General features: G+C 37.4%; 1 protein-coding gene across 1 annotated transcript; it reads right to left on the bottom strand.

Moving 5' to 3' along the window:
* Positions 1–149: 149 nt before the first annotated feature.
* Positions 150–14432, bottom strand: LOC139151575 (uncharacterized). The gene is made up of 5 exons (XM_070724470.1): positions 13953–14432; positions 13146–13255; positions 11764–11948; positions 10987–11104; positions 150–1233 (listed from the first exon to the last, which is right to left on the bottom strand). Exons 1-5 carry the CDS (start codon positions 14374–14376, stop codon positions 850–852), a joined length of 1221 nt encoding a protein of 406 aa, XP_070580571.1. The 5' UTR covers positions 14377–14432; the 3' UTR covers positions 150–849.
* Between the last annotated feature and the right edge of the window lie 910 nt (positions 14433–15342).

Here is a 15342-nt window from a genome sequence, read left to right as displayed (position 1 = left end):
ATTTGTCCTGGAGGCCATGAATTTGAAACAGCCCATACTCCGTGTGTAAATTTTTACGACTGAATGGTACAACTGAATTTTAGTCGGGAGTGGAATTGATTGTCTCAATGAATGTCCCCTATCTAAACATCACAACAAGAATATCATGGAAAATATCAAAATATGTCCCTTTATTCATGCTCATTGTTGATACATTCTACAGATAAAGACATCTAACAAAACTATCAGCTTGACAGTTGTCTGTTTTATATCACTCCAATCATCTGAAGATGCAAAACGGCATGTGTTGAGGGATGGGGTATCCTCAACTGTAAGACCAGAAACCAGGATAACGTGATAACCCTAAAGTCCACCATAATTTTGTTAAAAGCGAGAGTGATTTGCACATACATGTGTAAAACTTTCATAACATATACGTCTATTGTCCGCATGAAGCATATCACATCTACTTGTAAAAGTGATGCACAAGAACAAACAAAAGCGATGTTCTGAAAAGCAGACGAAATGCAAAAAGAGAAACATAACTAAATTATGAGTTCAAGGCTAATGAATAAGTGAATAATTAAAATAAAGTATTCATCTCTTTGTTGATTTTTATCTTGACCTTAACTGTCCTGTTGCACCTTTCTTGAAAATTTACAAACATCAACTTTGTTCATTGTCTCATAAATGACATACAGAGAATTCTTCATGAGGAAAAACGCATTTAAGTCGTGGTTTATAAGCTTTTACATTACATAACCTCGCTGAGAGTAACTCACCTTTGAGGGTATAAACAACGCAGTTGAAATCCCCCCTGTACAACCTTCACACAAATCTTGACGGAAAGTACAGCATTGTATTTTCGATTTATGCATCATCATTCCTTTGCATTTTGAAAAGTGTGAAGAAACCTTTAAAGGCTGAATACAGAAATGTGATTATTTCTTTGCCATGCATGTCTGCTGTAAATTCTATATCATCGTGGAGTATCACTGACTTTTTAAGGGGATTGGGAATGGGACATTTTGCCATATTTGCTATCATCTCCTTTGAGAAGTGGCACTGAATGGCATATGCAATCAATTTCCATGCATGGTCAGTGTGGACAGCAAATAACGACATATTGTACACTGTCTTGTAGGATTCATTGCCATATGGACTGTGTTGTGCAACGGCCAAGCCTTCGGCAGCCACTTGTCCCAGAAATTCTTCCATTTTTGATGGAGTTTGACCTCTTGGCATTGACTTGTTCTGTAAAATATCACAATGCTAGTTTACTGAATGTAGTTTGTAATGACAGTCAAACTTAGTCCAAAACCACATCACATTGATACCTATGATGGAGCCTGTGCTTGGGATAATTCATCTATGTTTACCTAACTGTCACAGCAGTCAATCCCAAGGAATTTCTGTGTAAACATTGCTTACAGCTGCCCACCTGATTAATACTATGTTCAGACGGAAAAATTGAAACGCTTCTGCAACACTATTTGTGATTTGTAAACACAGGGGATTAATAGATTGAGTCCGCTTGCGTCCACATACACAAAATTAAGCCATTGTTTTGATGTTTAAGACGTCTTAATGCGCCCTCTCGAGTTCAAAAGGTGTGTATGGCCAAGCATTGTTTGTAACAAGATGGCTGAAATGGACGACGTCGTACTGGCTGTAAAGAATGTGAAAGAGGCTCCCCACCTAACTATCCAAAATGTTTTTGTGTCGAGTTTGTGTTTTATTCGTTTCTAAAATGTGTTCCTACATTCTTATCCGATTGTTTGTGTTAATAAAAATGTTTGTTTCGCCTCGCCATAAGCTTTCCTCACACAAACAAAACATTACCGTCCACACTAATCCAAACTTCCCTACAAATATCCGAGGCGAAACAAAAATTTTATTTACACAAACAATCGGATAAGAATATGTAGGAACACATTTTTGAAACGAATCAAACACAACTTAATGACTCAATCGAATATTTTTGTTCCCAATTAATAAATCATAGACAATCTCAATTCTGGTTTATGGCAATTTTTGTCGACTGATAAAAGTCTTTTCATCTTCAACATTCCATTCTAATTTCACCTACGGTATATAATATCCTAACCTCCTGTGACTTTCCTTCTAAACGTTGATTTGCCTTGTGCACCAAAGAGATGCTGTATTTTATGCCAAACGATGAAAAAATATGTGAAGAAATAACCATGTATCAGTCAGTACGGCAAGCGAACCCGGACGGCCATACCGATTGGGGACAGAGCAGAGTAGATCGAAACGCAAACGGGGTGTTATTATAGGAAAGGCGGTGACTTATTTTAAAGCTGAATAAAATGCTGTCTCTGGTTGTGTAAGTCTGTTGATCGAAATATATATTTTGTTCCCAGTTGATTAATCATGGGGATGGCAGTCTCGATCTCCCCTTTATGGTTCGATATTTACTGACTCGTTCCCTCTCATTTTTGTCAATCGATGAAAGCATTTTCGTCTTCCATATTCAATATTACTTTGACCGATGTTACATCCTGACCTATACTGTCATTAGTTTTGACCAACGTACAAAGACATTGCCCATGCGTCCGGCTGATGAGATGTTTTGCAAAACGGTGAAGAAATGGGGGCCCGGGAGACATCGATGTCAGTCTTTCCGGACTGTTTACATGTAGCTAATAGGGGATATCAAAGAGATAGATCAGTTAGTTGAATAAAACATAACTTTTCGGACTTATTTTATGTCAATTTTGTCAATGTCGGACTTTTGATTCAAGAGAAACCAGAATCACCTACAGAGATGTCTGTATTAAAAAACACGGACGCACAATTGGGAATAGTTTGTTATGCTACTGTCGGTCTCAGTCGTGGTGTCTCTCCCATAAAATTTCGAAGCTATAGGTCTACACTTGTCGTTTCGATTCACAGGTAGCGGTACACCGATGACCAGATATTGTACCGTTCTTAAAACTAGTCTAAGCAATTTTACGACACTGCACTATTTGCCATCGTGTCTCCCCGTGAACGTCCTTGAACCTATGGACGTGACCATTGTTTTACTGCGCCCATTAGAGTGTAAACCCCTGTTCGTTACCAGCAGAATACTTTTTAAAGTTCTGTACATCAGTGTACACTGTGTGTATAAGCCTAAACCTAGTTTAATTCAATTATGGAAAGGTATTAAAGAATAAAGGGTCGTTACAGTTGCTAAAATTGCGAGAAAAACGGCACTTTTTACTCAAATAGAATAGTCCTATCACAAGCGCTATTGTTTTAAATCACGTCCATGGTGTGCTGTTGATTTTCATTCTTTCGTGCAATTTCATTCGCTTGAAGCAATTATCCTTTCATTTGACTGCTCTGTGGGCTCAGACTCTTCTGAATATATGTTTTGGATAAAAGAACTCTACAGTGAAAGACATAAACTTCGACGGTGATAGGTATACAATATCGGTTCGATGTGTGAAGATATACAGATTACAAGTTATTTTAGAAGTTCTCAAAACCAGTAAAAATAATTCTGCGCGCCACTTATTGATAATTTTTCTTGTGAACGTCCTTGAATCCGTGACCGCGACCATTGTTTTCGAAGTGTTCGACGGTGGATGATCGGTAGATTAATGAAGATATATGTTACTGAACTATCGTGTGATTGTTTAATAGCATGGTTAGGTAATAGACGGTGTAGTCTGTAGAGGCGATACGGCGAAATTCCACGGCCCAAGACTGTAATCTGTACATCGCATGGTTTCTTACAACGAACGAGCCGTCGGTTTCCATAGCTACTACGTGAAATCCGGCCTCACCGATGTCCCGGGCCGATGTCCCTGTCCTGATTCGGAGAACAACTTTCAAGCTGCGTGTTGAGGTTCAGATGTCCGATTTTTTCATATTCAAAAGGCTTATTGATTTACAGAGAACGCCCGTCTTGTTTTAGCTTTAACTTAGCACATGATGGCAATTGAAAATTCAAAGCCAAATAGCCAGTGGGAAAAAAATAGACGACTCGCTCTCACCAGCGGTCGAGGTCGCAATGAAAAAAAAATCGAAGTCTCTGAAATCGGTATCATTGCTCCGCCATGTTTATTGTTGGTTGTACGGCCAGTTTAAAGTCACAGACTTTCTTCACGGTAAAATTCATATAATTGCCATACCGCGAAGTTCCCTGTGCATTTCAATATGTCTATTTGGAAGCAAAAGCGCCACGGACATTCGATCGATGGTGATGAACTTTCTCCAGGCCGTGACATGTCACCAGTTACGAACTTTACCGGTTTTCGATACGAAAGATGCAATATATTATCAGCGTTGTTCACGTTGTGTTTTGAGTTTGATATGGAATATAACAGGAAAACACTAACGATTAGAGTGACGATAGAGACCATGCCCGATACGGAAAAATTGACATCAACTACTTGCAATGAGCAGTGACCTGAAACTTCAGACTGATATATAAATGTCGACAATATAAAACATTGAAATGCCGGAGAGAGAGAGGGAGAGAGAGGTTTACGCTGTCGCGAACTGATTATACTCTTTCGGATATGACTTCGGTGTAGACGATACACAGACATCGAAAATGTACACCTACTTTCCAGAAATTCGACTAATCTTATAATAAAGAGTGGAACAAATCCAAAAGTGTTGGTTGAAGTAAATCTTCAGATGTTGGTTTTCTAAAGTTAGATAATACTTACAGAAATATGGTCGTCATAGTCTTCTTTTAAAAACTATTATCTTCAACACACACGTTTCTTATGATCGGTGATGTCATTTTTTATTATTTTTACAAACTTTCAATGCATCAAACGCTATAAGACTATCTCATCTGCCTGTCAAGGAGTTACAATATATTTCCAAGGGCTGGCACACGATGTCAACTTATGTCGTCCGTCGAGCGGCCGGTGGCAGTGTCACAGATTGTTCCGTCTGTAATCGCGGCCACTTTGATTTTGATGTGACACCCAGGTGCGTTGAGGTTTTTTTGTACGAAATTTGTCGACCTCACAAAATTTCACAGTCCATGCTTTGAAGCAGTCTCAACATGGCAAACATGTCTCGCTTAAATTTCATCCTCGTCGTTCCAAATTAAATTCGACCACTAATTATTTCGGCAGTTTTAATTTCCTATTAATTCGACGTTTTCAAATCGTAATGAATTTTTTCTGGTCGAATTGATAGGGTTTTTGGTAGCAAGCTTATCTCTTCGTCGGACCAGTATACCGCGAGATGTAGTACTGTGTTCGGCAGCCATGGCGAAAGTGAATATTGTATATTGGTTGTTGTTTGTTTTATGTTACAAATACCTGTCGCGTGAGGGCGTTTGAAACGCTTCTGAAGCGGCTCAGTCTGTCCACACAGCGATTTGCGGATAGAGTTAATCCCTACAACGGCTCTGGTCGGGCCGACTAAACCGTCTCAAATCTGAAATGCTTCAGAACCACTTCGGAGTGTCCACACATAACTTTCTGTGTCAGTATTGGCCCAGAACCGTTTCAGAGACGTTTCAATGGCCTGTGTATGAACGGCATATAATAGTAATACTGTTTTAAGTTGCATAAAATTAAAATAATCAAGGATAAAAATAACCAAAAACTACACTTTTGATATTTTCATGTAGTTTTCACACATTATGAGTATACTCTAAGAAACCCCAAAACTAAATTTCAAAGTATTTGGATCAGTGTATTATGTAATCAACTTTTAAATAAAAAAATGAGAAAAACTGCCCCAAAAATATAATATTAATATTTTTGACATGATATTGGTTGGTTACAATAAGGATAACTCTAAGGCCCTAAAAATTAAATTTCAAAGCCTTTGGACGTGTACTTTCAGAGAAACAAATTTTTGACCAAAAGTTCTCAAAATTGCCCTAAAAGTTAATTTTGCGAATTTTTATCATAATGTCAACAGATTACAAAGGTAACAGCCTTGCAAACATCCAACTCAAATTTGTAAACAATTTGGCAAGCGGTTTAAGAGAAGAAGAAATTTTACCAAAAATGAGGAAAATCACCAAAAAATTCAGCAAAAATAGAAAATTCAAGATATCTTCATAAAAATACATAATACAGTATGTGGTCAACCTAAGGTACATGCATACTAATTTTCAAAGCAATTCGAATAGCGGTTCTCTAGTTTTTAATTTTTGACAATTTTCACATTTTTAAAGCTCATTTGCATAATTTGGCCAATGTCAACTTCAGCTGAACAAAATCCCAATCTACAGCCCAGGATGCATCAACACACCAAATACCAAGCTGAAATAAGCAGCGGTTCTTAAGTTTTTGCAGTGAATGGACATACACACATACATACATACATCAGGGATAGAAATACTTTTTTATTTCTTGTGGCAAAAGTTTGCCACCGGATATGAAATCTGGTGGCAATTATGAAAAATCTGGTGGCAGTTTAACACATTATGTGATCGGTATAATACAACATTTTGTCATTGCCACATACTCATTCTAATTTATAAATTCTTGAAAATATGGTGAGTACACGTCACAAAAAGTCAACCCATACTGCATGCCTCGAAAAAAATTTTCAAACTTACTAACCGTGGGACACGTGAATTTCATTTTTACTTGCCCGAGAGGAAAAAGTACTTGCCCTAAATTTCTAATAACTGTACCAGTAATTTGTAACAGAGAGCAAGAGTTTGGCCATATGAAGTGAATTCAAAGAGGGAAAAAACAGATTCAAACAAGAACTACATCTTGTTAAAATGAAGGACTATTACCAAATCTGAAATGTCGCCAGAAGAAATGTGAGAATACTTTAGTTTTTTCTGTAGATTTGGCCATTTAGAAAACATCTTTGAATTTGGAATTTTTCCACAACCTAGTCCAAATTAAAATCTTTGCATAAGAGTAATAAGATTGTGTGATTTACAATGTGCATGGCTGGCTGCTGCTCTTTATTATCAAGCTGAGATCACAAACAACTGCTCTGCTAGTGTTTATCTGCCAATGCATACGCACATGTACATCTGCAACTCTTTTACCTGTTTACATGTTTGCTCACTGAGCACAGCAGTCTTTCAAAGTTTATTGATAAATGTATTCGTCAAGAGAGCAGATTCAAGTTTCGTTTTCGTTACTCTTCAGTGCAGATTTGTTTTCTGTAAGTGAGAGCCGATCCCTAAAAACCAAGGTCACGTAATTTGAAACTGTCTGCATCTCACGCACTACGTAGCTGCAATATGTGGCCTCCTTGGTCGACTGAGCCTGTTTCGACTACGATGTAAACTTGTACTTTTTCATCTGGGTGTTGATTTACGTTGAACAGTAAGCATTGCCGAGATCTATGGCTTTGAATAAGTTTACATCCATTTACAAAGCACACGGTGCAATTACACTATCGCGTGAAGCCGATCGACTGTCATACAACTCATACGCTTGCACAAAGAGAATGGCAACGACTGTCAAGAGCATACCACTTTACGGCACACACACAAAACAGTGAGTTCACTCCGTGTCGTCGGAGAGAACATGTCGCAAAACTCTATTTTTACGACTTTTTGTGTTTTACAACAGCAAGAACGATTATTTTGCGATGTCGGGCGGATTTTCAAGGGTTTTCAGAAAACACTTCTGAGAGTTGAAGGACTTACAATGATTGTAGGCGTGTACAGACCTAATGAAATACGTTTTCAAGCTTGAATTGTCCAGAGCTTAGTTAATTCAACCGCTGGTGGACTTGCCCGTCGGACGGGAAGCATATTGATTTTAATTGCCCGACCTCAAAATTCACTAGCAACGGGCGTCGGGCGATAGGAATTTTTGAGCCTGTACTGGCTAATGAATTGCAAGTATTTATTATTATTTAATTCACGCAGCTGCAGTTTAGCTTTGTTTTCAAAATGTCACAACATGCTTTTATCTTGTGCCCTGTGACTGCATATGCGGCTATCACAGAGGACAACAGCATGTCAAGTGTACAAAAGCTGCTGTCATCGATATGGAGATTAGCCAATCACAAGTTTGGATTCACGCTATGTTTTCATTCATGCCAAAATGTCGCAATTAGTTTGTTGTTTTTTTTTTGCTAATGAGTTTTTTCCGCCGTCCGACAACGCGTGTTCCTTCAGTGTTCCTTCATTCAAGCCGTAGGATCGATGACATGATGACCCAAAATTTAGTGGCAGAAAATACCACCAGAAAAAAAATTTGGTGGCAGATTGACAATTTTTGGTGGCAAATGCCACCATTGCCACCGATTATTTCGAACACTGTAATACATACATACATTACATACATACAAACAGACATACATACATACAGACGACGGACGCCAACTTATGCTTTTAAGCTCACATTGGTTTGTATACCAAATGTGAGCTAAAAATACAGTAATTGGTAAAAGGCAGTTGTTTTCAAATTCTGACCTTGAATTGTTTCAAGCACTACTGAGGGCCAAAATACAGTTGCAGTATCGTATAACCGTGTAAGTTTGATGACATCATCTAGAAAAACCAGACGATCGAACCAACTTGTTCAGAATACAAAGTATGATTTCCCCTCACTTGAAACCTAAGAGACAAAGCTTGGTTGAATTTTTACCCATCAAAACACTATAGTATTCATCGATTGGTCAGTCATGCATTCTATCATTTGTCCTTTCCCAATATGTGTTTTAATTGTGTTGATTTTGTTTATGCATTTTGTTTACAGTCGTACTGATTGAGCAATACACAGGCCTCAGTGCGTTTAGTGAAGCCATACAAGTTCAAGACATGGTCATTGATAGAAGCCAAAATGTCATGGAAAGTTAACTTATTTTGAAGACCAAAGGGATACTAAAAAGACTTAACATAAAACTACTTTTGTATCATTAGTAAGGCATTCAATATCGTCTGTTCATTTTTAAAAGTGAAACTGCACTTGATATGTTTATCATCATCAAATTCAATGTAGTTGCCGTACAGTTTCTAAAGTGATTTGTAAGTACGTGTAATACAATATGGCATGCTGAGTACTGTACATTTGAGCATGATGTCCAATAATATTCATGTTTCGTGACCTCTCATCAAGTACCATAAGGAAAAGAAACTAGGCAAAAAAAAATTGTTTCTGGTCATTGCGCGCATCACTTAATGTGTGCGTGTCAACCGTTTTTTTTTCCCTTTTTCCGTTTGCCCTTTTGGAAAAAAAGGAAAGAATGTATCAAATTCCATTAGAAAACAAATAAAAAAAACGCGTTGCTGCATCATTTTTGCCACATGTCAATGACCAGAAACATTTCTTTTTTTTTTTTGAGCTAACATTACCAATAACTGATGTAGACATTATTGTTTTGTTTACCTGTTCTACAGATCAGGAAAAAAGAATGCCAGGCGTTTGGAGGCTGGTGGTTTGAGGGACTGTGACCCGTACTTTTACTAAATTTTGAGGACAAAGAATGCCAGAAAGTAATACCTATTTCTGTATGTAACAAGTCATCAGTCAATGACACAGTCCCCGCCAAGTTCAATGCTGTTTAAATCTTTCGAACTTTGATATTATTATTTTTGACATAAATTGAGGGCTTTCAACCTGGTGCATCACACATTTTTGTCATGATCATTAGCTTGTGACAAGTTTGAAGCATATTGACTAGGCATATCTGAATTAGGGCTTAAAATGTGAAAATTACACAATAAAATGGCTGCTGGGCGGCCATACTTATTCATTTAGCTGGATGCACTGAACTATATATCATATGTACCGGTATATGTCACATTTGTCCATTACAGATGCCCTCTGGCTCAGTATATCATGCATTTTCTTTCATAGTTCTACAGGTAGCAAAACAGACATGTATTATGTTGCAAAAGCAACTTAATGGCCATCTGGATATTGGATCACATCACATCGGCCATATTGGATCACACTGGACCACACTGGACCATAAACTGTCACTCTCATGCACACTATTACACATGCCCATGTACCAACTTTGAATGAAATGTGTTCAGGGATAGTACACTTACGGCTCAAAGGCAACAAAATTTCGCAACAAAATGGCCATCACATCATATCCACAAATAAATTGACATGCACATGGACACTACAATACATAATGTCTGTGTGCCAAGTTTGAGCAAAATCTGTTCAAGGACAGTTTGTTATTGTTCAAAACACATGAAAAAAATCGCCAAGAAAATGGCCGCCTGGCAGCCATATTGGATCGTATGGCAAAAGACATTGACATGCACATAGACACTTAGAATGAGCCTTAAATTTAGATATACATTTATACCTGCTTGTCCCAAAACAAGTTTTACCCATCTTGCCACTATACAATTTATATGTTAGTGTGCCAGGTGTGACAAAATACGTTCAGGGAAAGTTGAGTTACATGTATGGTTTCAAAACATGGAAAAATCGCAAAAAATGGTCGCCCGACGGCCATATTGGATCGTATCGCGGAAAAATTTGGTTGTGCTTAATATACCATTGTACTTTATCTTTGCACCAACACTGAACAAAATTAGTTCAGGGATAGTAGAATTACAGCTGAAAACAGGAAAAATTCACAACAAAATGGCCGCGTGGCGGCCATATTGGACCGTATTGCAAAAAAAATGGACATGCACATTGACACTACAAAACAAAATTAGTGCGAGGTTTGAATGAAATCTATTCAGGGACATATGAGTAACGGTTCAAAATATGAAAAAATCGTAATAAAAAGGCCGCCTGGCGGCCATATTGGATCATATCGCAAAAACATTGGACGTATATATTACCATAGTATTTTATCTATGTAATAACACTGGCCTAAATCAGTTCAAGGATAGTAGAATTACAACCCAAAACATAAAGAAATCGCGAACAAAATGGCCGCCTGGTGGCCACTATATTGGATCGTATCGCAAAATAAATTGACGTGCATAACCGGTATGTAGGTACATGTACGTTTATCTTTGTACCAAGTTTGAACAAAATCGGTTCAGAGGTGTCTGAGAAACTGTTGTGGACGGACGGACGGGACCCAATCTAATAAAGACAAATTTACAAACATACATACCTCTGTATAAGTAATAACATGAAGAATGTCTTTGGCTAAGGCTGACACTTTAATATTACTCTGGACTGTGACAGTTTGCGAACACACAACAATCTGTCTTTCAGAAGATTCTCTTAACCTGCAGTGGATCGAGCAAAGAAGATAATATAAGATAGTAGGTGCTGCACTTTACAGCTGTTGAAGGGTGTGGACATATACATAAATCTATACATGATACATACATACATACATTCCTTGATAATTGCAGTCTCATATGTCTTTGAAAGCAGGCAGTAGAGCAAAGCAGTGTGTCAGAGCTCTCTGGACCAATTACTGATTCAAGTTTAGGCCAAAGTAATTAAATTCTTTGTTCTATACTATAAAAGTTAGATAAAAATTAATGTAATTTGATTTGAGTGATTAAAAAATTATACAAAAAATTTTCAGTTCCGAAAGGTATAGTCATTTTTTAAAGAAAAACATAAAAATATACGCGGTTGATAAGCAAAAACAAGAAATTAATTACTTTGGCCTGATGAAACATTACAAAACTCCTGAATAAGTAATGAGTTGCTTCTCTCTCATAGAGATTTAACACCAATGTCCCAAGCAAGCTGTTATAAGTAAATGTTCATGCATCATTAGATACAGGAAGACAGAAACTTCTTCAAAGTTGGAAGTTGAAATGGCATTGCAAAACTGAAACTTGACAATTATTCATTTATGCACTTTTTGGCACATCTGAACAAACAAGTAAATAGGTGATGTATCAAATAAAAATACAAAAAATGAACGTACTTCACAACTAGCTGAAGGTCAACTTCTTCTGCTGCACACCGTATAAGTTCATAAAGCAAGTCATCCAGATGCAATTCAGGAAGTTTAACAACATCAAGTTCCATAAGTTTGCATGTTTCAATCCAACTGAACAGAGCACTTCGCTGATTGTAGGTGACTTTGCAATCTTTATTTTCACGATAGTCCTATACAATGAAAGTCACATACATTTATTTTGCGGATTCTGTTGATGGCATTGTCCACATGGCATCAATACACAAAATATTGAAAAATAGTACAGTACACAGTAGGACTAATGCACCATCAAGGTGTGTGTTTAAAGGCGCCCCTCTCAATCCCTGGTTCTGCATTAGCAAATGTGTCAACAGCCCATTAACAGTTTGTCATTCTTTTGTTTTCCATTGAATATTTTATCAAAAAATAATATTTATATTAGATAAATCTGATAATTGAGTGGGGGCTTTAAGACTTATTTGCTCTATAGATCTGTTCCAGGCTAGCCTAAGCTAGCCTAGGAATTCTACAGATGAGCCAATTAACAGCTAAACATTGCCTTAGAGAAATACCTAACAATAAATTGTAAATGTGTAAGTTATTTTACAATTTAGATCACACACAATTTCAGACCATGCATTCTGTTAATATAAATCAAAGATTTGTGTTGCAGACCCAGGCAAGCCTAGGTGAGTCAGGGTAGGCCTAAGGCAAGCCTACCGTTTGCCTGTTAGTGCATTTGTTCTGTTACTATACATGTGTGTATGGCAGAGGGTTATTTCTTCAGAGTACGTAACTTACAGGGGTTTCCAGGACCATAATTGAACTCTGAAAACAAGGTTAAAGGACATGTATTGTACCCTTTTGAAACATAGCTATGAGGGGCGTATCTACACTTGGTATGGATGCATGGGTACACGTTCCTTTGTTAATGGAAAATGACGCATTTGTAAAGTAGTTTAAGTCAAACCCAGAATGGTTGGTGTTTCTGTTAGGCTTGCATGCTAAGGTACCACAGCATTTCTAAGCATATATAGTACACATCGATATTTTGGTACCAATTTGTCAAATTCTGTCAATCATCATAGTATGGTGGAAACTAATATGATTATTTAAAAAAAAATCCTGATTATGCATGCAAATGAGGTATCTATGATCAACATTAATGGGACCAGTGGTTTCAGAGAAGTCAGATTATATATATATATATATATATATATATATATATATATATATATATATATATATATATATATATATATATATATATATATTTACAGTTTCTGCATATATATATATATATATATATATTTACAGTTTCTGCATATATATATATATATATATATATATATATATATATATATATATATATATATATATATACTTACAGTTTCTGCATACCGTAGAAGTTTTCCATGTGGTGTGTTTTTCATGTCATACTTCTTACTGAAGTCATATACAAGCCAAAGAAATGGATCTCTGTCAATGATGTCACTCCCTATAAGAAATAACAATTTAAGTTTACTTTATTGTACTAACTTAGCACAAACAATCACAGTAAATAAACAAGAAAAGTTGGACAATGAGGATTTGACACATTTTTTAGCCAAATAGTGTGCAAATGATATTGAAAAAGTCATCAATTATGACACAGTCCCCACAAGTTTAATACTATTTAAATATTTTGTACTTTGTTCTTATTATCTTTTATCAAAAAGTGATGACTTAAATTTGTATGCAAAACTGTGCTAACTGCAAAGTTTGCTGGCAGCCATTTGGATCAGATGGCATCAAGAATTGACATGATTGTATATGTCAAAGTAGATTGGTCTTGTACCATGTTTGGATGAAATAGTTTGAATGTCTAAGAATTGACTATACATGCAAAAAGTGACGTAGCAGCCAATAGAGCTCCGCAGTTATGTATTGCTTAAAAATTAAAAATCATGTTATATGTGTCAATAAACTTTGCAAATAATGACACATCTGCTTATGGTCGTAGAACAGAAAAAAATTGCAAAAATAAAGTGTCCAAATATCTGTCCCCGAGCGAGGCGAGGCTGGGGGTCAGCGAGGTCATAGTTGCTGTTCGATGTTCGGGATGATAAAAAACTGAAAACGAACTATTTCCCATTGGCGCGTGTAATACCTTTTGTATCAGATAAGGAGAGGGATGCAAAGATAGTAATACTTACATTCTACACGTAGGACAGTGTCAACAAGACGCTTTAACTGTGGCGTTTGCAGAGAACGTAGAGTGCGTCTTATGTCGCTATCAGGAATTTCTTCAATCGTCGGACAGATTAACCAAGCAGAGATTATTTCACTGTTTGAGCGCCGAAACGACATCCCAACGGGAAAGTTTAAAATTCTCAGGATGTTTCGTTCGCGATCCTTCCACCTACAACCAGATTTAAACTCCAGCTTCCCATGTGGCCGATAACCGACATCGCATTTCAAGCACGAGCCGTGAAGATAATTGGGACATATGTCCCTTTCCTCTGTTGAGCTGTAATTTTCTTCATCATCGTGCAGTGTAGCTTTGCCAAACATATGACGTACACTGTCGGCGTCGCTGGCACCACCACATGCGCCACTCTCGTTGCTGCTACTGGACATGATGTTTCGCTCATTCCAGTTGAATTTATGAAATCACAACAACTTTACCTTACCAAAATGACTGAAGGTAGCGGGCCAACGTCAAAAGTGGTTTGTGATTGGATGCTTTGTATCCTCGTACACAGCAGCATTCGAACCTGTGACAGTTCGCTCTGTGCTACTATGTGCTATGTGATTGTCCAGTCCGAAGTAGTAGGTCGAGGTCGACAAAAGGGAAAGGTTATGACGGACGAGTTTGTAGTGTTTTCATTCTGCGACCAGCCAGCGCTCATTTTCGCTCCACGAAGAGCAAAAATCAGCCCGAAAAAGACACAGAGCTACCACACAATGCTTGTGGTAGGGCTTTGGACTGTATTATGACCATCCAGGTGACCATCCCTACTCCTGTTTTCATCACAGTATCAAATAGGCCTATACAATATAAATAATGATGACGCCACTTCAGACTCATCATATATTTTCTAAATCTTCAAGTACTCCTCGTTACATTGTTCGCATAAAGTTTAGCTAGGGATCAGCATAGAATTAGTATTTAATGGTAATAACTGATTAAAAAAAACGAACGATGAAGCTGACCACTTGGACTCCCGGGCTTAGGGGTGGTCTATTATATCCTTTGGGTCTGGAAGATTTTGGGGAAAAAATATTCCCAGCAGAGATCAATGAAAGAAAATCAGCTACGTATGGCTTGACGTGAAAAAAATTGAAAACTTCGAAGCAAAGCACGTGGGGAAAAAATAATGTCACTTCATCCGTCTGCCAGACGCCCTTAAATATTAAATGCTTCGCCCCTTAGACTGTATGTGAGGCACACTTTGTTGCGGAGGTACGGAGCGCCCGCACACGACTATCTTTCACATACTAACCACTTTGAACTTTGTAGACAGAAGCAAAATCAATTTTTGAAAGGGGTTTATGACTTTGAAGGAGGGTACATGAAACTTTTTTAAAGGTTGTCGGGGTTCA

The sequence above is a fragment of the Ptychodera flava genome, chromosome 15 (assembly GCF_041260155.1).
Source record: "Ptychodera flava strain L36383 chromosome 15, AS_Pfla_20210202, whole genome shotgun sequence".
In the NCBI taxonomy this organism is placed as follows: Eukaryota; Metazoa; Hemichordata; class Enteropneusta; family Ptychoderidae; genus Ptychodera; species Ptychodera flava.
Note: the sequence above shows the minus strand (reverse complement) of the source record. Positions and strands in the feature narration are given on the sequence as shown.